Source organism: Habropoda laboriosa, unplaced genomic scaffold (genome assembly GCF_001263275.1).
Source record: "Habropoda laboriosa isolate 0110345459 unplaced genomic scaffold, ASM126327v1 scaffold816, whole genome shotgun sequence".
Taxonomy (NCBI): Eukaryota; Metazoa; Arthropoda; class Insecta; order Hymenoptera; family Apidae; genus Habropoda; species Habropoda laboriosa.
In genome coordinates this window covers 743,069-765,404 of record NW_017101002.1, presented here as the reverse complement: position 1 = coordinate 765,404, position 22,336 = coordinate 743,069, and the positions used below count along the sequence as shown (strand labels likewise).

General features: G+C 50.8%; 1 protein-coding gene across 1 annotated transcript in view; it reads right to left on the bottom strand.

Moving 5' to 3' along the window:
* Positions 1-106: 106 nt before the first annotated feature.
* LOC108577749 (twitchin) overlaps positions 107-22,336 on the bottom strand; it is a 57,776-nt gene continuing 35,546 nt past the window's right edge. The window contains 43 exon segments of the mRNA XM_017940941.1: positions 107-336; positions 399-512; positions 615-932; positions 1,051-1,207; positions 1,317-1,459; positions 1,536-1,599; positions 1,706-1,872; positions 2,238-2,294; positions 2,408-2,779; positions 2,884-3,174; positions 3,251-3,477; positions 3,554-3,706; positions 3,780-3,987; positions 4,075-4,208; positions 4,274-6,603; positions 6,605-7,483; positions 7,561-7,700; positions 7,794-9,996; positions 10,079-10,539; positions 10,627-10,832; positions 10,909-11,293; positions 11,376-11,678; positions 11,767-12,348; positions 12,441-13,322; positions 13,405-13,707; positions 13,782-14,669; positions 14,758-14,784; positions 14,786-14,830; positions 14,925-15,383; positions 15,675-15,977; positions 16,047-16,346; positions 16,417-16,698; positions 16,772-17,071; positions 17,166-18,047; positions 18,116-18,697; positions 18,741-19,299; positions 19,379-19,680; positions 19,745-20,047; positions 20,142-20,729; positions 20,805-21,107; positions 21,201-21,500; positions 21,595-21,876; positions 21,971-22,276. Of these exon segments, the coding sequence (XP_017796430.1) occupies positions 143-336; positions 399-512; positions 615-932; positions 1,051-1,207; positions 1,317-1,459; positions 1,536-1,599; positions 1,706-1,872; positions 2,238-2,294; positions 2,408-2,779; positions 2,884-3,174; positions 3,251-3,477; positions 3,554-3,706; positions 3,780-3,987; positions 4,075-4,208; positions 4,274-6,603; positions 6,605-7,483; positions 7,561-7,700; positions 7,794-9,996; positions 10,079-10,539; positions 10,627-10,832; positions 10,909-11,293; positions 11,376-11,678; positions 11,767-12,348; positions 12,441-13,322; positions 13,405-13,707; positions 13,782-14,669; positions 14,758-14,784; positions 14,786-14,830; positions 14,925-15,383; positions 15,675-15,977; positions 16,047-16,346; positions 16,417-16,698; positions 16,772-17,071; positions 17,166-18,047; positions 18,116-18,697; positions 18,741-19,299; positions 19,379-19,680; positions 19,745-20,047; positions 20,142-20,729; positions 20,805-21,107; positions 21,201-21,500; positions 21,595-21,876; positions 21,971-22,276 (18,284 nt within the window). The 3' untranslated portion in view covers positions 107-142.

Genomic DNA, 22,336 nt, shown 5'->3' with positions numbered 1-22,336 from the left:
AGCGAAGTAAAGATAGTGAAGAAATAATTCAGATTTTCAATGTATATAGTAAAGGATTGTGTTTTTGAGAGCGATAAAAATGAATAGATCTGAGCGAACCTTGTCGTGTTGCGATTTATCACGTGTAAAATCAGCGATTTTACTATTCGTTGGTAACGTTGAGAGCGAAAGCAGCATTGGTCTCACCCTTTTTGCCGATCGCGCGAGCAACATACTGACCGATGTCGCTGGCTGTGCAAGCTTTAATACGCAACTCGAACGATTTGTCACCGTCTGAACTGAAGAGGTACCTGCTGCTAGATTCCGGGAGTGCTTTTCCGTCTTTCAACCACGTTACTGTATCGCACACAAATGACCATATTTTTATTCCGATTTACGTTTTGCAATCTATCACTTACCTTTCAGAGGCGCGGTTTCAGTCTTGCATACGAACGTAACCGATTCGCCTTCGCTTACCGTTGCAGATTGAGGGAATGTCGTGAAGACTGGACTCTTCGGTTCCTCATTTGGAACTACAGAGGTGTACGAAAGAATAAAACGGTCGTGAGACTTTTCCGTTTGTTGCGTCGAGATGTTTATAAATGTTTACCGATAAAGGGGATCGTTAAGCGTACCAAGAACGTTTAATGTGCACGACGAGAAACTCTCTCCTGCGTCATTGAATGCCTCGCAGGTATAAGTACCAGAATCTTCGGGGAAGATCTCGGCTATGTTTAATTTATAGATATTGGCCTCGCTAGTGTATTGGAAGTCCTTGCTAGGTTTGATTTCCTTGTTGTTGTGAAGCCAGATCACGTCGAACTTTTTCGCACCGATTATTCGGCAGCTCAAAGTGACGGCTTCACCATCCTTTACGAACATACTGGTCAAATGGTCCACGATTTTCGGAGGCTTATCGTCGGTCTTTTTCTTCGCGGCTGCACCCGCCATAGCTGCTGCAAACGTATATCGATTGAACTTTAGTATTCTCTTATTTTATTCTTCTTTCGAAGAAACAACTGTACAAGTATTATACATATATAGAGTATCGCAATCGCGCTATTTACTTACGTTTAACCGTTAATTTGCAAGAGGTAGTTACGGTACCGATGCTGTTGCTTGCCTGACAAGTGTACTCGCCCTCATCTTCGGGGAATACTTCGTTGATAACGAGTGTCGCGACTCCGGCTTTATACTTCAAGCTCATGATCTCCGACGAGCTCAGAGGCTGATAGAGAGAGAGAGAGAGAGAGAGAGAGAGAGAGAGAGGGTGGGGGAATGTTTAATTCACAATTTCAACATGGTAATATCATCTTTACAATCCGTATGTTTTATACCTTGCCATTCTTGGTCCAGGTAACCTGTGGTTCCGGATCACCGTTAACATTTACGCTAAGTTCTAGTTGTTCTCCGTCGTTGACAGTGAGATCGGACAATTTTTTGGTAAATTGCGGTGCTCTCATCGAATCATCCGGAGGATCTTTATAGAGACAGAATTTACTAGAGGCTTCGGATCGTTTGTGGAAAAAAGTGAAATACGTATTTGTATCACTTACAAACTAATTCCTTGGTCGTACTCCTGGAACGGGACGGGCTGCCGGCAGAGTCAAGTCCGTATTTCTTCACGCTTCGTTTGTCCGTACTGGATTCGGAGGCCTAAAGTAGTTACGTTAAAGTAGTTAGTTAAAGGAGATTTCTTCTTCCCTTGCTGTTTTAACACACTTACTTTATAAGACGAAGAGGAGGAAGTGGTGGAATTGTGTTTAGCGGTAGTACTACTGTAATTGTGGCCCTGCGTGGTAGTGGAACTGTATCCACTGTATCCACCGACTTTGTGTACCGTGACGATCGGTGGTGGTGCTGGTTTCAGTGGTTGTTCGATGAATCTTCGATCTGCGAAAAAAGGTACGTGTCGCATTCACATATCACTCCTACTTATACATACGTATGTGTACGTACTATATTTAACAACACGCAACTATTGATTAATAAATAGACGATAAACAATTGGAATCTGTTCGTTAAATGGTTCGGGGTACACAAGGATCGTTAATAGTGTGGAATAGAGGGGTAAAAAGCGACTAGAAAAGATGCGTCTAAAGGTGGAATCTTGTCAGGGGTTATCTCGTTGGACAAGAGGGTGGGGGAATGAGAAAGTTAGTTTCAAGTTAGATGAAAGGATATATGTATAAGAGAAATATTATAGAATAAAAGGGGAGGATTGGTGCAAGGGGGCTGCATGCACTCAATAGCTCTACCTCCGGAATGTAGGAGGTCGTGTGCTAATTTAACTTGCTCCTCAGTTTCTCCAGTGCCTATAAAGAAATATTCCATGAATCGTTCACAGTTGAGAAAGTCGAAAGAAGAAGAAAAAGAGAAATATCGGTTTCCATAGATCTGTTGAAATTGCTCGATATCAAGCGCGTACCTTCAACGATGACGACACAGCTAGTTTCGTCTTTTCCGTGAATGTTGGTCGCGACGCAACGATATTTGCCGCTGTCCTCTGGTTTGCAGTCGATTATCTCCATGGTGACAACACCGTCCGCGTGCGTCATCGCGTAATGATATTTCGAGAGCTCATCCCTATCCTTGTACCATTTAACCGTCGGTGGTGGATTGCCGCTGAGGCAGCAGAGCAGTTTACACGTTTGCCTGACTTGGATGACACGCGGTCGAAGCAGGAAGGTAAAGCTCGGCGCTGATTCGATCGTCTCCAACCAGACGTTGTAGCCAAGTGGTTCTCTCCTTCTGACTGGATGCAGTTCTGGCCTGTACTTTGGAATCTCTATCGGCAGCGCTGAAAATCGGACAGAGAGTGAGCGTGATGGTAGAAGAAGAAGAAGAAGAAGACGACGACGGTAGGTAGGAGGGCCTGGTAGCGCAAGCTGCTTTCTAACGTACGTTGCACGTTCAAGAAGACGACTTCCTCTCTGTAACCATAGTGATTCTCCGCCCTGATCACGTACTCTCCTCTGTCTTCCAATTTCACTCTGTTGATGATGAAGGTGTAGTCGTCCCCGTGGTATCGTTTCATGAATTTCACCGATTGTCGGAGTTCCTGGTTGCTGTGGAACCACGTGAGCGTCGGAGAGGCTATCGCGATCACGCGGCAAGTGAACTTGACGCTCTGGCCTTCGTATGCAAACGCACTGGTGGGTTTGATCACGAACCTTGGTGCCGCTTGTCGTCGATCTGCAACAGAGTTATACGTACAGTTATACGTATACGCATAGAGAAAGAAAAGTTTGGAACCGATGATTCCCCTCACCGAAGCAAGAATCGTAGATCTTGTATTTGTCGATGAGCAACTTTCTCAGCGAAGAGTATTCGGCCAGTCGGCCAATAGGAAGAACGTATTTATCCCAGTTCTCGTACTTGGCTCGCAGCCTGTCTCTGAAGTTCAGGTATCGACTGCTTGCAATCGGAGTTGTACGGTTGCTATGATCACCGGTTAACCATGGATGAAGGAGACATTCGTGGGCGGTCATACGTTTCCTGGATTTATAAATTGCGCGATAAATAAAACGCGTGTCGTAAGAGAGAATGTTCGGAAATAACGGAAATAACGTACTCTTTGTTCTTGACGAGTAGCCGTCTGATGAAGTCCTTGCCTTCTTCGGAGACATCGCGGAATGCTTCTTCGTCGAAGTCCCAGTCGCAGGCTTTAACGTTCTTCAGCGTTTCGATGTCGTTATCTCCGGCAAACGGCGAAAGTCCACTCAACCTGTATAAATGTCGCATCGATTGGATTAATCGTGCATCGCTCGAATACCGGGGAGAATGAAAAAACGGCTTACAGAACATAGGCCAAGACACCGCAAGCCCACATGTCCGTATAGAAGCCAACTGGTTCGCGTTCAACGATTTCAGGCGCGGCAAATTCAGCCGTACCTGTACTGATCTTTACTACCTCGTTAGGATCGAGTTTCGTGGCTAAACCGAAATCGATCAATTTCACGTTGGTACTGTTGCGCGTCTGACACATAATGTTCTCAGGTTTGATATCTGAAAAGGAGAGCAGTAACAATTATTACTGGTTACGGGCCTGTAGTGTGCAGGAAAGAAAGATAAAGGAGGGAGAGAGAGTTTTACCTAAATGTATGATGTTCTTCTCGTGCATATGTTTCACAGCTTCGCAGATTTGCCGCATGTAATTGATAACTTCAGCCTCGGACATGGTGTACCCGTCCGCCGTGATTCTCTCGAAGAGCTCACCGCCGGATAAGCTGGAGGAACGAAAGAAAGTTTACTCGGAGTTTACGAAGAAGAAATTACAGGTGGAGGCACTTACAACTCGAAGATCAAGACCATCTCGTCGTCGTCTTCGAAGGCATCGTGGAGGTTGATCAACTTGGGATGATGCAGCTGATTCATTATGTCAATCTCCTTTCTAATAAGTTCCTTCTCCATCGCATGGGACACAGGAATAAACTTTGCCGCGAAGATGTTACCGGTAGCTCTCTCGCGACAACGATGGACCACGCCGAACGCGCCGGTTCCGATCTCCTCGAGAATGTCGTACCTGTCGTAGACCGAGATGTGTTTTATTTCAACCGGCTGCGGCACGTATTTGCTGTAGATGTCGAAGACGAATTGATCGTAGTCCCGTGGCTTCTCGTCGCTTCGTCCACGGATCTTCTTTCCAGTTTCGTCCACCTTGTACTCCTTCTGCTTGAACTCTCTCTTGACGGTGCCCTTGGTGGTGATCAAGGGTGTGACCTCGCTTGGATCGGACCTACCGTAGATGTTCTCCGCGCAGACACGGAAGTCGTATTGGTGGCCTGGACTGAGTCCGGTAACCGCCATCGAACAGAATCTGGTGTTTCCAACTCTGATCCAGCTGGTCATCGGGTGTTCCCGTTTCTCGACGAGGTAGTTGGTGATGTTGCTGCCGCCGTCCCACAGCGGTGGTTTCCAGCTCAAGGCCAACGAATCGTGGCCGATGTTGTCCACCTGTGGGAACCTCGGTGGATCCGGCCTGTCGCTGATCTGGATCTTGATGATCGCGGTGTCCTGCCCGAGATCGTTCTCCGCGGTGATACGGTAGGGTCCCGAGTCGATGCGGCTGCCGTCTAGTATCGTGAGAACAGCGTGTCTCTCCTTCACTTCCACGGTGTAATGTCCACCGGACTCGATCGTCTCTCCCTCTCTCACCCAGGTGATCTTTGGTTTCGGATAGCCGGTGAACGGAATCTTGATCACGACGTTCACGCCTTTGTCGAAGAACGCGGTGTCCCTGAATCTCGGTGGTACGTTCAGTTTCGGCGGAGTCTTGATCAGAAGCTCGCCCTTGGTCGACTTGACGCCGCATTTGTTCACAGCGCGACAGAAATACTCGTCCGCGTCCTCCCCGAAGACATCGTGAATGATCAAGTTGTGCACGTCGCCCTCCGAGTATATGTTGTATCGAGATCCACCGACCAGTTCGCGGGCACCTTTGAACCAGGTGATCGTCGGCTTTGGAATACCGATGATCTTGCATTGGAAGTGGGCGTTGTGGTTTTGCACGCAGTTCACCTTGTGCAACGGTTGGATGATCTCCGGGGCTTTGGCAGCTTGAGGATCGGCGATCTTCACGGACGTGGAAGCTTTCGATTCCGGTCCCAGGCCTGCTGCGTTTTGCGCGAACACGCGGAACTCGTATTGCCTTCCTTCGATCAGGTTCGGGATGTTGATCTGCGTGGGCAGGCAGATCGCGACGTTCACGCGTTGCCAGGTCTGACTGCCGGCCTCGCGTTTCTCGATCCAGTAGCCCTGAATCTTGGAGCCACCGTCCGATTCTGGCCTCTCCCACGACAGGTTTACGAAGTCTCCGCCAACCTGGGTTACCTTCGGTGTTCCCGGCGGGCCTGGAGGATCGAACGGTGCCTTCGCTTTGATGGGATTCGTTCCCTCGAGAGGCGGGCCCATCCCGTTGTCGTTCACCGCCATCACGCGGAACAGATACTCTTGTCCTTCGGTCAGACCTTGCACCATGAACGTGCACTCCTTGCAGAACGACGAAACGATGATCCAGTGAGTGAGACTGACGTCGCGACGCTCCACGACGTAGTGAGTGACGCGAAGCCCACCGTCGACCTTAGGTGGATGCCAGGTGAGAGTGCAGGTGTGTTTGTCGATGTCGGTGACGTCGAGGGGTCCGGTTGGCGGGCCAGGCAGTCCGGTAATATAGACGTTGAACGAACCGCTCACGTTGCCGCTGTCGTTCGAGAGGCAAAGATCGTAGACGCCGGCGTCGTCTTTCTCGATGTCCTTGATGAAGATGATCAGATACTCGTCGAACACCGTGTACTTGATGTGGGAGGTCTCGACCACTTTGCGGCCGTCCTTCTTCAGGACGACGTCCATCGGTTGATCGCCGCTGTAGAAGATCTTGATCTTGGTGTTGTCTCTCTCGGCCAGATACAGATCATCCGGCATGCGCGTGATATGCGGCGGAGAACCGATCTTCAGTCGACACGTGGTCGTGGCTGTGCCAAGCGGATTCGAGACCTGACAGCTGTAATCGCCGTCGTCCGCGTTCATTACTTCGGAAATCACCAGTCTGTAAATTCCGTCGAACGCCTCTGTTCGGAACCGACCACCGACCGTTATCTCTCTGCCGTTCTTTAGCCACCTGTAAAGCGGTTGGTAAAGGTTTTCCGGTAGCCTCGCACTCGAGTACCAGAGTTTTGCCAAGTGGCACGTTCGTACTGATCGGTAGAGTTCGCACGAACTCCGGTTTCTCGCCACCTTCGACCTCGCAGATCTTGACCGGCGTGGTGCAGGAGCTTGGCTCCGACCTTCCAGCGGCGTTCACCGCGAAGACACGGAACTCGTAGTCGCCGCGTTCGATCAGATGCAGAACGGTGTATTCGGTGTCGGTGACGTTGTACTCGTTGCACTTGGCCCAGAGCGCGCTTCCAACTTCGCGCTTCTCGATTACGTAGCCGGTGATACGGCTGCCACCGTCCGATACCGGTGCCTCCCACTTCAGGTCCACGTAATTCTTTCCGACCTTGACCACCTGCGGTGTGCCCGGTGGCGAGGGTACGTTGAACTTGCTCTTCAGCTTGAACGGAGCCGAAGGTGGGCTGGGTTTGCTGAAACCAGCCGCGTTCTTCGCTCGGATTCTAAACTCGTACTCGTGCCCGCTCAGCAGATTGTAGCAGATGTACGTTGTGTCTTTGACGAGATAGTCGTTCGCCACACGCCACGTCGCGTCGTCGGCAGGATCGCGGAATTCGATCTTGTAACCCTGAATACGGGATCCGCCGTCGGACATCGGTCGTGTCCATACCACCGTAGCGTTCGACGTGTCCCAATCGATGACGCGAGGCTGTCCAGGAGGTTCTGGTACCGTGAACGGGAATTTCGCGGTGATTGGCTCGTCAGCCTGCAACGGTTCCGATACTCCGTACTGGTTCTCCGCACGGATACGGAAGTTGTACTGGCGATTCGGTTCGAGGCCGATCACGTCGTAATGTGTGTTCCTTACGAAACTGCTCAGCTTCACCCAGTACTGAAATCAAGCCAGTCCAGTCGTTTCAACAGACTAATCTCCTTGGGGTATATTCTGAAGAGAAAATGAAATCTTACGCCTGCCGGATCCAGTTTCTCGACGATGTAATTGGTAACGGGTGAACCGCCGTCGTCGAACGGAGGTTTCCAAGACAGCGTACAAGTCTCTGGAGTGATGTCGGAAATGTCCAGTGGTGCTTGCGGCGGAGATGGTTTATCTACGAGAAGAGGATATTATCACCGCGCGAATAAGCCTACTTTGCCGCAATAAAGAAGGGTCTCGTAAACGATCGTATCTCGGGAACACTTACCGACAACGAGAACCTTGCACGAAGCCGAGTCTGTGCCAACGGTGTTGGTCAGGTAGATGGTGTACGTTCCTGTGTCGGATCTCTTGGCCTTCTTGTTGACGAACTGCGAAGCGACGTCCGTTGTGTCGAACTTAATTCTATCACCTGTGAGGACCTCCTCGCCGTTTATAGACCAGCTTGGTCTCGGTTTCGGATTCGCCTGGTACGGGACGGTGATGGTGAACGGTTCTCCAGCGATCACCGTCATGTCGCGAATGCTCAGGTCGGACGTGATCTTTGGCGGGAACGGCGGTGCACTGGCTCTGATCACGTCGGAATTCGAACTCCACGGTCCACGACCAGCCGCGTTTTCAGCAGCAACGCGGAACTCGTAATCGTGGTTTTCGATCAAGCCAGTTACTCTGTAAGTAGTCTCGTGAACGAGGGACGGGGTCGCTTTCACCCATTTGTCCTCGCTGAGCAGGCGCTTCTCGATCACGTAACCCTGGATAGGAGAGCCTCCGTCGTGACGAGGCTTGGTCCACGTGATCGTGATACTGTCTTCGGTGGTTTCAACGCCCTTGGGAGTTCCAGGTGCTCCAGGTGGGTCGAACGGATGCCTGGCTTTGATCGGGTCCATGGTGGTTACAGGGTCGGAAGTGCCGTATTGATTCTCCGCCATCACGCGGAATTCGTACACGCTTCCGACTATCAGATTTCTCACTCGAACGAACGGTGTTGTCACGTAGCTGCTCACCTTCGACCAGGTGCCCTTTGGTTCGCGTTTCTCTACGACGTAGTTGGTGATATCGGCGCCGCCGTTATCTTTAGGCGGGTTCCAGAATAGCGTGAGAGCATCTCCACCGAACTCGTCGGCGTGAAGATTCTGAGGTGGATTCGGACGATCGAGAACTCGAACGTTCACGGTGGCGGTATCGAAGCCGGAAGAATTGCGCAACTGTAGTCGGTACTGTCCGCCGTCCGAGCGTTTCGCATTCTTCACTACCAGGCTAGCGTAGTCGTCGCCCAACTGTTGGTGCACACGTGGATCGGTCTCGTCTTTGATGACGTCGTTAGCGTACCATGCGGCAGTTGGTTTTGGGAAACCGATGTAAGGTACGTGAATCGAGAAGTCTTCGCCAGCGCGGACGGTGATATCGCGGACACCTCCGAGATCCATCACGGGTTTGTTGGGCTGTTCTTCGATCACGATCGGGTTGCTTGCTCGGCTGGGATCGCTGTTGCCGACATCGTTCACTGCGATTACTCTGAACAGGTACTCCTCTCCTTCCGTTAGTTTCGGCACGGTGTACACGTTGGTCGGTATCAGTGCACCGTTCACGTCGTCCCATTCGTCCTGGCCTCTCTGTTTCATCTGAATAATGTAACCTCTGATCTTGGCACCGCCGTCGCTGCGCGGTGGTCGCCAGCTAAGCGTCACCGAGTCTTTCGTTATTCTGTCAGGTTTGGGTGGTTCGGGAGCATCGGGACGTAGACGTTGATGTCCAGCGGTGATCGGTTCGGTTGGTTTGCTGGGTTTACCAGGTCCAGCTTCGTTCACAGCGATAACTCGGAATTCGTATTTCGAGCCTTCGTGAAGGTCTTGCACGGTGAACGTTGTATTCGGAGTTGGATAGTTGTTGACTTTGAGCCATTCTCCACCCCGTTCGCGCCTTTCCACGTAATATCCGGTAATAGGCTTGCCGCCGGTATTGAGCGGCGGATTCCAGAAAAGACTGCAACTGTTCGGGGTGTATCCAAGGATCTCGGGTTGACTGGGCGCATCTGGTGGATCGTACGGACTCTTGGCGATAACGGGTTTACCCTCCAGTGGTTCCGATACGCCGTACATGTTCTCCGCGCGCACTCTGAACACGTATTTCTTGCCCTCGGTGAGTCCTTTGGCGGTGTAGCTCGTTCTCGGGCAGTATCCAGGTGTCTGGCGCCAATTGTCCGCTCCGTAGTCCGATACTTCGACGATGTAGTTGGTGATGTCGGATCCACCGTCGTCCACAGGTCGGTTCCACGACAGAGACACGGAATCTTGCGTGGTGGCAGTGTATTGAAGAGGTCCCTGCGGTGGCCCAGGTCTGTCGACAACGGTAACCTCGATGTCGGCTGAATCCTTTCCGTATTCGTTCATCGCTGTAACGGTGTAGACACCGCCGTCCTCTCGTACAGATTTTTCGACCAACAGGTTCGTACGGTCGCTCTTCGTTTCCGTCTACAAATTATACGAACGCGTGATTAATTGCCGCGATGCTGAAATAGGTGAAACGTAGAGACACGAAACATTCGTTCCTTACCGATATTCGCAGGGTTTCGACCAGGGCCCTTCCATCTTTGTGCCATTCGATGGTAGGCGTTGGCGCACCAGACAATGGAATGTTCACGTTGATCGGTTCTCCGGCACGAACCTTGATCTTCCGTCCGATCAGCGCATCCAGATTCAATTTCGGTTTCTCTTTCATCGGTTTCGCGATGAACACGGACGACGTATCGCTAGGTTTGCCCGACCCGGCAGCATTTATAGCTGTCACTCGGTACTCGTATTGATGACCTTCGGTCACATGGTCGTCGTAGTATTCCGCGTATCTCGCTGGTTCCTTGGTTAGTTTCAACCAGCGACCAGTCGCACGATCGCGTCTTTCCACGTCGTAACCGATGATCTTTGATCCTCCGTTGCTGATCGGCGCCATCCATTTGATCTTGATGTGATCCTTGTCCGCGTCCACGCATTCCGGCTTGCCAGGCTGTCCAGGTACAACTGAACAGGCGCATATTTTATCGTCAGTTTGGTTTCGAGGAATGCTACAATCGTTCTATCTCGGTATTGCAACCGGTATAAGCTTACCGAATTGGTTCTTGGCAACGATCGAGTGATCGGTGGTCAAAGGTTCCGAGCGTCCCTGAAGATTCTCCGCGCACACTCTAAACTCGTACGTGGTACCTTCGAGCAATCTCGGAACCGTGGCATGGTTAAACTTGGGATTGACATGGGTCACAGCTGGAACCCAACCGCCTCCGTGAGTCAAGTCTCGCTTCTCAATTACGTATCCACTGCGAAAAAAAGGATGTCGCAACGTTATCACCGTTTCGTCGTCGTCCTCGTTGCCGTTGTCCTCGCTTTACTTACGTGATCTCGCTACCGCCGTTATCTTTAGGCGGTTTCCAAGACAAGGTAACCGATTGACTCGTGATTTCTTCGTACTGCAGAGGACCTTCCGGTGGTCCTGGTCTGTCGAGGACGATCACCTGGAAGCTACCTTCGTCTATACCACTGCTGTTCTTCAACAACAGGTGATACAGTCCGGAGTCGGATCTCTGCGCGTTCACGGTGTGAACGATCGTATGGTAACCGATCGAGGTAACGGTGGTTCTCTCGTTCGTTTCCAGTGCCCTGCTTCCAACGGTCCAACTGACTTCCGGAGTAGGCTCGCCGACGAAGTCGATGTCCGCGTGGAAGATGAGACCAGCCTTGATTCGAATGTCTTGCAGAGGTGTCTTGATCTTTGGAGCGACTGAAGTATCCGATTGTATACCGATCGTTAGCAGAGAACGTTGAAAAAGAACGGAACTCGATAAACGAATCAATATACTCACGGTAACGGGGCTTGGCAGTGATCAGATCGCTAGGCTCCGACGGTTCCGATTGTCCAGCAGCGTTAACGGCAATTACACGGAACTCGTACTCCTGTCCTTCCGTGAGATCAGGAACGGTCGCGTTCGTCTGGTTAGGAGGAACGTGAACCGCGTTCACCCAGTATGGGCTACCCTTCTCCTTCTTCTGAACGATGTATCCAGTGATCGGTGAACCACCGTCGCTGCTTGGCGCAGGCCATTGCAAGTCGACGTGGTCCCTGTCCCAGTCTGTGATCTGTGGTCTTCCAGGGGCGTCAGGTTCGTCTAAACAATCGTTCCGGACGATTACAAATTACGCGCGATAAAGACGGAGGACCGATTCTAGTTTAAATTTAAGACTACAGCTACTAACCGAACTCGTTCTTCGCCACGATGCTCTTAGGCGCTTCGAGCGGATCGGATTCTCCGATCGAATTGACAGCTTTCACGCGGAACAGATATTCTTTGCGGTGCGTCAATCGCGCGACTTCGTGGCTCAATATCGTGCTCATACCGGCATCGGACCAGGTGCCACGCGACAAGTCCATCTTTTCAACGACATAGTGCAAGATGGGGCTGCCTCCGTCGTCCGTCGGATGACGCCAAGTCAAGTGGCAACCTTCTTTGGTGATGTTAGTGATCTCGAGCGGTTTCTGCGGCGGCGATGGTCTGTCGAGGACGGTGACCCGAGCACTCGCGCTGAATTTCCCGTGCTCGTTCTCCAGTGTCAAAGTGTAACGGCCGGTATCGGAGCGAACGGAGAACTGTATCTCGAAGACGGTTTCCGTATTAGTAGTGTACATCTCGTGGCGAGAATCGGCCATGATAACTGCTCCGTCCACGGTCCAGGTGGCAAGAGGTTTCGGCGATGCTTGGATAGGAATGATGTAGCTGATCTTCTGTCCAGCACGGACAACCAGATCGCTGAGTGCGTGTGGATCGAACGACGGGGCAACTGTAAAGAAATTCGAATCGTCGTACAGAAGAACATTCAACACGGAATTTTCAGTTTAACGGAAAGAAACGAGAAAAGAAGATTTCACTTACGGAAACGTGGTTTCGCGACGATAGGAGAAGACGCCTCGGATGGTTCGCTAGGCCCGGCTTTGTTGATAGCGATCACTCGGAACTCGTATTCCTGACCTTCGACCAGATCTGGTATCCTGGCACTTGTCTTTGCTCCCTCGATCTCCAAAGCTTTCTCCCACGATCCGAAACGCGGTTTCTTCTCGATGATGTATCCCGTAATAGGCGATCCACCGTCTTTCTTCGGTGCAGCCCATTCCAAGTCGATACGATCTTTGTCCCAGTCGGTGGCGACAGGTGCTCCAGGTTTGTCGGGCTTGTCGTACGGATCTTTCGCGGTGATCGTATCCATGCCAGTGAGCGGCAACGATTCCCCCTGCTTGTTCACCGCGCGTACACGGAACTGATAGTCGTGTCCTTCGATCAGATGGTCCACGTGGGCAGAGGTCGACGTAGCTTCCGCTACAGGCACCCATCGCATGTTCTCCGTATCCATCTTCTCCACTTGGTAATACTGAATCTCCGAACCACCGTCGTCTTTCGGCGCGCGCCACTGCAGGTTGCAGCCGTTCTTCGTTACATTCGAGATCTTGAGCGGACCCTCCGGCGGAGCTGGCACGTCGAGGACGTTCACGGTTAATGTCGCGCTGTCCCTTCCGTTGATGTTCTTCGCCTCTAGGGTGTAGACACCGGAATCGGAACGTTTCGCTTCTACCACGCGGACTTTGGTGTTGTAGTCCTCGTTCACGATCTTGATACGATCAGTCGGTACGAGTACCGTGCCTTTCACTGACCATTGCTTCGTCGGTGGTGGTTCGCCGATAACTGGAACGTCAAAGTCGTAGAAGCCACCAGCTTTCACTTTCACGTCCAACATGTACTTCCTGTCGATCTTCGGTGGAACTGAAAACGAACCAATTGGTTTTTTCCCTCTGTGCCTAGAGGAAGAAAGGAAACGCGCACGAGTAAACAGGTAGGTACTTACGATTCTTAGGTCTAGCTAGGTGAGATTTAGAAGCGTCGGAGGGTTCACCAGGTCCGGCTTTGTTAACTGCCCTAACGCGGAATTCGTAGTGCGTGCCCTCCACGAGGTCCGGCACTTTTCCGCGATTCACGTCTCCCTCAACTTCCGCGCATTTCTCCCATGTCGGACTGTATTTGTCTCGCTTCTCTATGATATAACCGGTAATGGGTGAACCGCCATCTTCTTGCGGACGGTCCCACGTGAGTTCGACAAAGTCTGAGTCGTAGTCGCTGACGGTCGGGGTGCCAGGCTTCCCTGGCTCGTCTGAAATACGAACAGCAACGATATCGTCAAACAGTCGACGTAGATAGCATCGATCGGCTAGAGACGTTACTCACCGAACGGATTCTTCGCTTCGATGCTCTGCATAGCAGCGAGCGGTTCCGATTTCCCTTGCTTGTTAACTGCACGGACTCTAAACTTGTACTTGTGACCCGGAGTGAGTCCTTCGACTTGCAGAGAGGTCTCTGGACCGTCTGTTTCTCCTGCCGGTACCCAGCGACCGGTAACTTCGTCCATTTTCTCGACGACGTAGTTCTCGATCGGTTGACCACCGTCGTCTTCCGGTGGTTTCCACGTCAACTTGCATCCTTCTGCGTGCACGTCGGATGCCCTGAGCGGTCCTTGAGGTGGGCTAGGTTTGTCCAAAACAGTCACCTTCACGACTGCCTCGTCCATACCGTTGATGTTCTCCGCAACGATGGTGTACTTTCCAGACTCGGCTCTCGTAGCCATTCTGACACTGAGGACGGTATTGTAGTCGACGTGTTTTACCTTGATACGTTCGGTAGGCCGAACCTCGCGTTTGCCCAACATCCATTTCGTGGTTGGCGGAGGTTCACCGGACACCTTCACGTCGAAGCTGAAGTTCTGACCGGCTTTGATTCTGACCTCTACCAAATTCGTACGATCGATCTTGGGTGCTTGATTTCGCGGTTTGGCAATGATCGTTGGCGTTGCGTCCGAAGGTTCGCCAGGGCCGGCTTTGTTTACGGCTCGCACTCGGAACTCGTACGGTTGGCCTTCTATCAAGTCGGGAACCGTGGCCGACGTGTCGTCCGCCGGTACCTCCAGGGCTTTCTCCCATTCCCCGTATTTGTCTTTCTTCTCGATGATGTAGCCGGTAATCGGCGATCCACCGTCGCTCGTTGGCGGAGACCAAACGAGATCGACGTGATCTCTGTCCCAGTCGGTGACGCGAAGATCGCCAGGTTTGCCCGGTTCGTCTGGAATTTAGTTCCAAAGGGATATTAGTCCAAGTTTCTTTTCCCTTTCTACGCGAGATCAATGTCGCGTCTCGAATTAGCTACTCACCGAATGGATTCTTAGCTAGGATAGCCTCGGAACAGATATTCTTTGCCCGGTGTCAATCCAGTCACCTCCAAATCTGAGGAGAGCAGGATTAAGGAGCATCGATATTATTTACTCGTTCGTCCAAGAGATTTTCCAGGTAAATGTAACTGTAACAGGATTGGACTTACTAGGCTCGGTGGATCGACCGCAAGGTACCCAGCATCCAGTCTCTGGGTCCATTTTGTCCACTTGGTAGTATTCGATCGGGGTGCCGCCGTCGTCTTTCGGCCTCTTCCATTTCAGTTTGCATCCTTCCTTGTGAACGTCCGTCACCTGGAGCGGTCCTTCCGGCGGCATTGGCTTGTCCGTGACGGTGACTTGTACCGTGACAGAGTCTCGTCCGGAGGAATTGCTCGCTGTGACGGTGTAATCGCCGCTGTCGTCACGCGAGACTGGTCGAATGCTGAACTTGGTACTGTACTCGGAATTGTCGATCTGCACTTTTCTGTCGGAGTGCAGAGGAATAGCGCCGTATCGCCACTCGATGTGTGGTGGTGGTTCGCCGATCACATTAGCGTCGAATCTTAGCAACGAACCAGCCGACAGAGTGACATCCCGCAGATTGCGCCGATCGATCTTGGGTGCCACTGGGGGAGTGAAATTTATAGGTGCCTTACCGACAGCCAATTTATTCGAATGACAATTATTTATAATGCCATTGTACGCGGGCTATCCGTGGTACGTATGTATTTAAGACGAGGATGCGTGCTTCTTTCGTCTCAGGGATACAACGCCCGATGGTAAATAAGTTGGACCGACTCCACGGCCGTTAAATAATAAATTCCTCGAAACTCGATACGGTTCACGCTCGCACGCTACGAAAGCACGTTCGAAAATCTAGCAACGGAATTGTGTACGTAATTTTTGAAAGTACTTACGGAAGCGTGGTTTAGCGGTGAACGTTTTGCTGGTGTCACCAGGCTCCGATTGACCGGCTTTGTTCACGGCTATTACACGGAATACGTAGTCGTTGCCCTCGATCAGACCGTGAACCAAACCTTTCGTGGTAGGTGTCTCGATTTCCAAAGCTTTCTCCCACATCGTGCTGTATTTGTCTTTCTTTTCGATGATGTATCCGGTGATGGGTGATCCACCGTCGCTAACCGGTTCCTTCCAAGTCAGTTCAACCTGGTTGGCGGTCCAGTCGACTGGTTCCGGTGCTCCAGGTGGGCTTGGAACAGCTGATGCAACGTTAAGTTAGTTATCGTCAAGTACGTCGATGGTGCAATTTTCTATTCGCGAGTACTCACTGAACGGATCTTTGGCCACGATCGAACTGAAAGTCTCCAGAGGTTCCGATTCTCCTTCTTTGTTAAGCGCCTTCACTCTGAACTTGTATTCGTGTCCAGGTGTCAGTCCTTCTACCTTCATTTCCGGTCCTGTTGTCTTACCAACTGGTAACCAAATTCCCGTATCCGGATCGAACTTCTCCACGAGGTAACCCTCGATGGGTTCGCCACCGTCGTCCTTCGGTTTCTTCCATTTCAGCGTGCATCCTTCTTTGTGGATGTCAGACACTTCGAGTGGTCCTTCCGGTTTGCCAGGTTTAGCTGTGAAACAATTCACGACGCGTCAGAGGAGGGAGTTGGAAGCTGCGGAAAATAGTGGGCGAATGCTTACAGACAACGGTGACTTCAACTTCGGCGGTGTCAGATCCATACTGATTGACAGCTGTGATCTTATAAATGCCACTGTCTTTTCGTTCGGGTTTGTCGTTGAAGAACTTGCTGTTATACGGTACATCCTGAATTCTACGGAAGGTTGTCTGTTGGATGCTCTTGTTGTTGATCACCCAGGTGACGTCTGGAGGTGGTTCTCCGATGATCTTCACGTCGAAGTGGAATCCTTCGTTCTCGCGTACCGTCAGGTTGCGCAAGTTCTTGCGGTCGATCTTTGGTGCAACTGTTGAGCGAACAAGCAACGCGGTGAGATAAGGGGAAAAAAGAGGAAAAGGAAATCGGCGAAATGATCTTACGTCGTCGACTCTTGGCTGTAATTGGTTTGCTGGTATCGGACGGTTCACCGGGACCAGCCGCGTTGATAGCTTTCACGCGGAACTCGTACTCGACACCCTCGTCGAGATTATCGACGCGTCCCTTGCACTCAGGTCCGGTTTCGCAAGCCTTTATCCATTTTGGACTGTCTTTCTCGCGCTTTTCTATTATGTATCCAGTGATTGGAGATCCACCATCGGTCAATGGTGGAGTCCATCTTAGGTCTATGTGATCCTTGTCCCAATCGGTTGCCTCTGGTCGACCAGGTGGGCCTGGCTCGTCTGTAAAACGAAGAAATTAACGTTAAACTCTCTCTCTCTCTCTCTCTCTCTCTCTCTCTCTCTCTGTTCAGGTGGAAAGGATTTGTATGCGAACCGAATGGATTCTTGGCCACAATTCCATGATCCGTTTCTAACGGTTCCGATTCACCCTCTGCGTTTACAGCGGCAACTCGGAACTTGTACTCCTGTCCGGGCACCAGATTCTCTACGACCATGGTAGGTTCTTTCGTGCGTCCCACGGGAATCCATCTTCCGGTTTCCGTGTCCATCTTCTCGACTACGTAGTGGTCCAGTGGAGTGCCACCGTCGTCCAACGGTGGATTCCACTTGAGCGTGCATCCCTCTTTGTGTACGTCGGACACTTTGAGCGGACCTTCCGGCTTACCAGGTTTGTCCAAAACTAGAATCTCGATCGACGCTTCGTCTTTTCCAGAGCTGTTCTCTGCTTTCAGCGTCAAGGTGCCGGTGTGAGCTCTGGTGGCGGACGAGACTAGGTACTTGGTTCTGTAGTCTTCCAATTCGATGGTCAACACGCCACCAGTTTCCTGCTTGGCCTTGTTCAGATACCACGTCTTAGTTGGGGGCGGTTCACCGGTAACCTTCACGTCTATTCGAATGTGAGTACCAGCTTTGATCGTAAGGTCTTTCAAGTTCGTGCGATCGATCTTCGGTGCAGCGTAACGATCCTTGGCTACCAGGCTGTCGCTTGGTTCGCTAGGCTTACTCTGACCGCCTTTGTTCACCGCTTTCACACGGAATTGATACTTTTGTCCTTCCACCAGATCCTCCACTCTACCCTCAGTTTTGTTTCCAGGAACTTCAGCCGCCTTCTGCCACTTTCCGTATTGATCTTTCTTCTCTATTATATACTTCTCGATCGGCGCTCCGCCGTCTCTCTTCGGTGCTTTCCATTTTAGGTCCACGTGGTGCTTGGACCAGTCCTTCAGGTCTGGTTTGCCAGGAGCATCTGGTTCGGCTGCAATTATTAAAGAATGAAACGATGTTGGAATTTCTATCTAAAACGATCTATCGTATAATACTTACTGTAAGGATTCTTGGCTGTGGTCGGGATTAGCGTTTCCAAGGGTTCGGATTCACCCTCGGAATTAACAGCCTTCACTCGGAACATGTAGTCCTTGCCTTCGTTCAGACCAGTCACATCCGCCTCTGGAGTTTTGCTCGTGGCGCAAGGTACCCATCTTCCGGTATCAACGTCCATCCTTTCGATCACGTAATGATCGACCGGCTCGCCACCGTCGTCCTCGGGTTTGTCCCATTTCAATTTACATCCCTCTGCGGTCACGTCCGACACCTCGAGTGGTCCCTTCGGTTTCCCAGGTTTGCTCAATACCTGCAGTTCAACGTCAACTTGATCGGTGCCGCTGTCGTTCTTCGCCATAACCGTGTAAGTTCCGCCATCGGATCTCTGCAATTTGGTTATGATGAAGGTAGTGTGGTATTCTTCGTTCTCGATCTTTAGACGGTCCATGCTCTTCAGCACAGCGTCCTTGAGTTTCCATGTAACAAGTGGAGGTGGTTCACCCTCTACGTCTGCTTCGATGCGCAACAGTTGACCTACTCGCATCACTTTCTTCTGCAGGTTCTTGCGGTCGATACGTGGGGCCACTGTATCGAAATGAAAGATCGTCCGTTAGTAGTACTCGAATGCAGAGGAAAATGCTGGGTTCCCCGGGTCCGGCTCTGTTAACAGCTACCACTCTGAACTCGTACTCGTGACCTGGCTCGATGCCATCGGTCACCTTGGCGACGGTACGGTCTCCGAGAACCTTTGCAACGTCTATCCATTGCCTTCCTTCCTTGTCTCTCATCTGCACGATATATTTCTCGATAGGTGCACCACCGTCGTCCTTGGGCGCTGTCCATTCCAGATCGACAAAGTCCTTGTCCCAATTCTTGATTTCTGGACGACCAGGTTTACCAGGCTCGTCGAATGGATTCTTCGCTACGATAGATTTGTCTGCTTCTAAATCGTCGGATTCACCCTCGCGGTTCACTGCCTTCACACGGAATTTGTAGGGCTTGCCCTCTTGGAGACCGGTTACCGTTGCCTCCGGTTCCGTGGATTTCGCGCAAGGGATCCATTGTCCAGTGAGAGGATCCAACTTTTCGATCTCGTAGTATTCGACCGGTATACCACCGTCGTCGTCGGGTTTCTCCCATTTCAGTTTGCAACCGTGTTTGTGCACGTCGGATATTTCCAGAGGACCCTGAACAGAGTAAAATTGTTTCCCGTGGGTGATAAAAGCCTATGGTAGAAAGACAGTTTCGCGGTAGAGGAACACGTACCTTTGGTTTGCTTGGTTTGCCGATTACGATTATTTCGATATCGGCCGTATCCTCGCCTACTTGGTTCTTCGCGTTGATTACGTACTTTCCAGTATGAGCTCTCTTGGCCTTCAGGATGAAGAATTTGGTATTGTAATCGATGTTATCGATACGTATCGTGTCGTCTGATACGAGTTCTTTGCCGTTGAAAGACCAAGTTACAGCTGGAGGCGGTTCTCCGATGATGTTCACGTCCAGGGTCACGGTAAGACCAACTTTCACAGTGATCGGTTGCAAATTGGTGCGATCGATGAACGGTTTCACTGTAACAGGAGGAATCGTGCAATTAGAAAGTGTTCGCTTGGAATGTCACCGATATGAACTTACGCCAACGAGCCTTGGCGGTGTGAGGATTGGTAGCCTCGCTAGGTTCACCGGGACCGGCTTTATTCACCGCTCGAACTCTGAACTGGTATTGATTTCCTTCTTCTAATCGGGTCACAGTTCCCGTACAAACCGGCCCCTCGACTTCTGCCGCTTTCACAAAGGTAGTACCAAATTTATCCTTCATTTCGATAATGTAGCCGGTAATAGGTGCACCACCGTCGCGTATCGGCGGTTCCCACTTCAGTTTCACCATGTTCTCGGCCCAATCGACGATCTCTGGAAGACCAGGAGCAGCAGGGGCATCTGAGGGAGAAAAAAAAAGAAGAAGAGTTTCGTTTTATCGATTCGATAATAACCTCGGGGATAGAGTTGACTTTCTGAAAAACGATTCTTCTACCGTAAGGATTCTTAGCAACGATGGCAGTGTCTGTCTGCAAAGGCTCGGACTCTCCCTCTTCGTTGACAGCTTTCACGCGGAACTCGTATTTCTTGCCAGGCTCCAGGCCGGTTATAGTCTGTTCAGTTTTTTCCGGATCAACGATTCCAGCTGGCACCCATCTACCCGTAGTCACGTCCATTTTCTCCACTATGTAACTGGACAGAGGCAGACCGCCGTCGTCTTTCGGTTTGTTCCATTTCAACTTGCATCCTTCCTTGTGCACGTCTGTCACTTCCAAGGGACCTTCGGGTTTCCCAGGCTTGTCGAGGATGATAATCTCCACGTCAGCCTCGTCTTGTCCAGAATCGTTAACAGCTTTGATGGTGTATTTGCCGCTGAGCTTGCGAGAGGTGTTGGTTAAGTGAATCTTGGTCAGATAATCCTCGTTGTCGATTTTAACGTTGGCTCCGGTCTGAAGAACCGCGCCATCGAAGTGCCAGGTAACGGTTGGAGGTGGTTCACCTTCGATGTCCACTTCTAGTTTCACCATTTGACCCGCTCTCACTTTAATCGTTTGCAATTTGTCACGATTGATGTGCGGTTTCACTGTGGAGAAAAAGGTGAACAAGAGTTAGGTTGAAACTGAAACGCAGGAATGAACGAAAGCGTTCGTTTACTTACAGAATCGTGCCTTTGCAACGTGTGGCTTGGTTGAGTCACTTGGTTCGGATGGACCAGCCTTGTTCACAGCACGCACGCGGAATTGATATACAGAGCCTTTCTTCAATCCGGTAACGCGTCCCTTTGGTTGCGGGGAGTCGGTTACGAGGGCTTCCTGCCAATTCGTCGATGGTTTCTCTTTCATTTCGATGATGTAACCCGTAATAGGCGCACCTCCGGTGTCTTTCGGTGGTTCCCATTTCAAGTCGACGCGATCCACGTCCCAGTCCTCGAACTCTGGTACACCGGGCTTACTGGCTACGTCTGAAAATATTTATTTCGACGATGGATCCAACGATAGCAGATGAATCGAGCCAAGTTGTCGATTAGCGGAAGAAGCGTGAAACATCCCCTTACCATACGGATTCTTTGCAACGGTCGTTCTTTCGGTGACCAGTGGTTCGGATTCGCCTTCCTCGTTCACCGCTTTCACTCTGAACTCGTATTCGTGACCTTCTTGGAGACCCTTCACGTCCATTTCGGTGTCCGCGGTGCGTCCAACTGGTATCCATCTTCCGGTAGCTTTATCGAGTTTCTCGACTACGTAACCGGTAATAGGTACGCCACCGTCGTCTTCCGGTTTGTCCCATTTCAGCTTGCATCCGCTCTTGGTGACATCGGACACTTTCAAAGGGCCCTTTGGTTTCGTAGGCGCCGCTGTTCACATACACGTACATCTCGTAAGAACGTTACCCGCGTTCGGTGATCAATATTAATTAATTCAACGGCCGAACGTTAGTATTTAACTTACAGAGTATCGTAACCTCGACTTCCGCCTCGTCTTCACCATGCTGGTTCACAGCCTTGATCTTCCATACTCCGGTATTTTTGCGCACGCAGTCGTTAATAGTCAGCTTGGTATTGTAATCGACGTTGACGATTTCGATATTGTCACCACTCTTCACCTCGTCTTTGGCATGATACCAAGTGATCTCTGGGGGTGGTTCACCGCGAACGTCCACGTCGAATTTGATCACTTTGCCAGCTTTCACCAGAATAGGTTTCAAGTTTGTACGATCGATTCTTGGTTTCACTAAGAAAGGAAGAAGAAAGGAAGAAGAACAAGTTGTCCGATTAAAGGTTGAACAATTGTTGTCGTATTTGAACGAAATTGAACGCTTGCTTACGGGCTTTGTGTTTGCATATTTGCATCTTAGAAGCGTCCGAAGGAGGAGAAGGTCCAGCTTTGTTCACAGCGATGATCCTGAATTGATATTCTCCTCGTTCTTTCAGATCGGCTACCTTCGCTTCCAGTTGATTTCCAGGTACTTCCATCGCCTTCTCCCAATCTGGCTTGTAACGATCTTTCTTCTCGATTATGTACTTCTCTATCGGTGCACCACCATCCGAAGCCGGAGGAGTCCATTTCAAGCTTATCGACTCGTTGTCGTAGTCAGTTATCTCTGGTGTTCCAGGCTTGAGAGGCTCGTCTGTTTAAAAACATCGAGAGAGGAGAATGAATAGAGTTGGCGTGAAAAATTGAAAGTGTAATC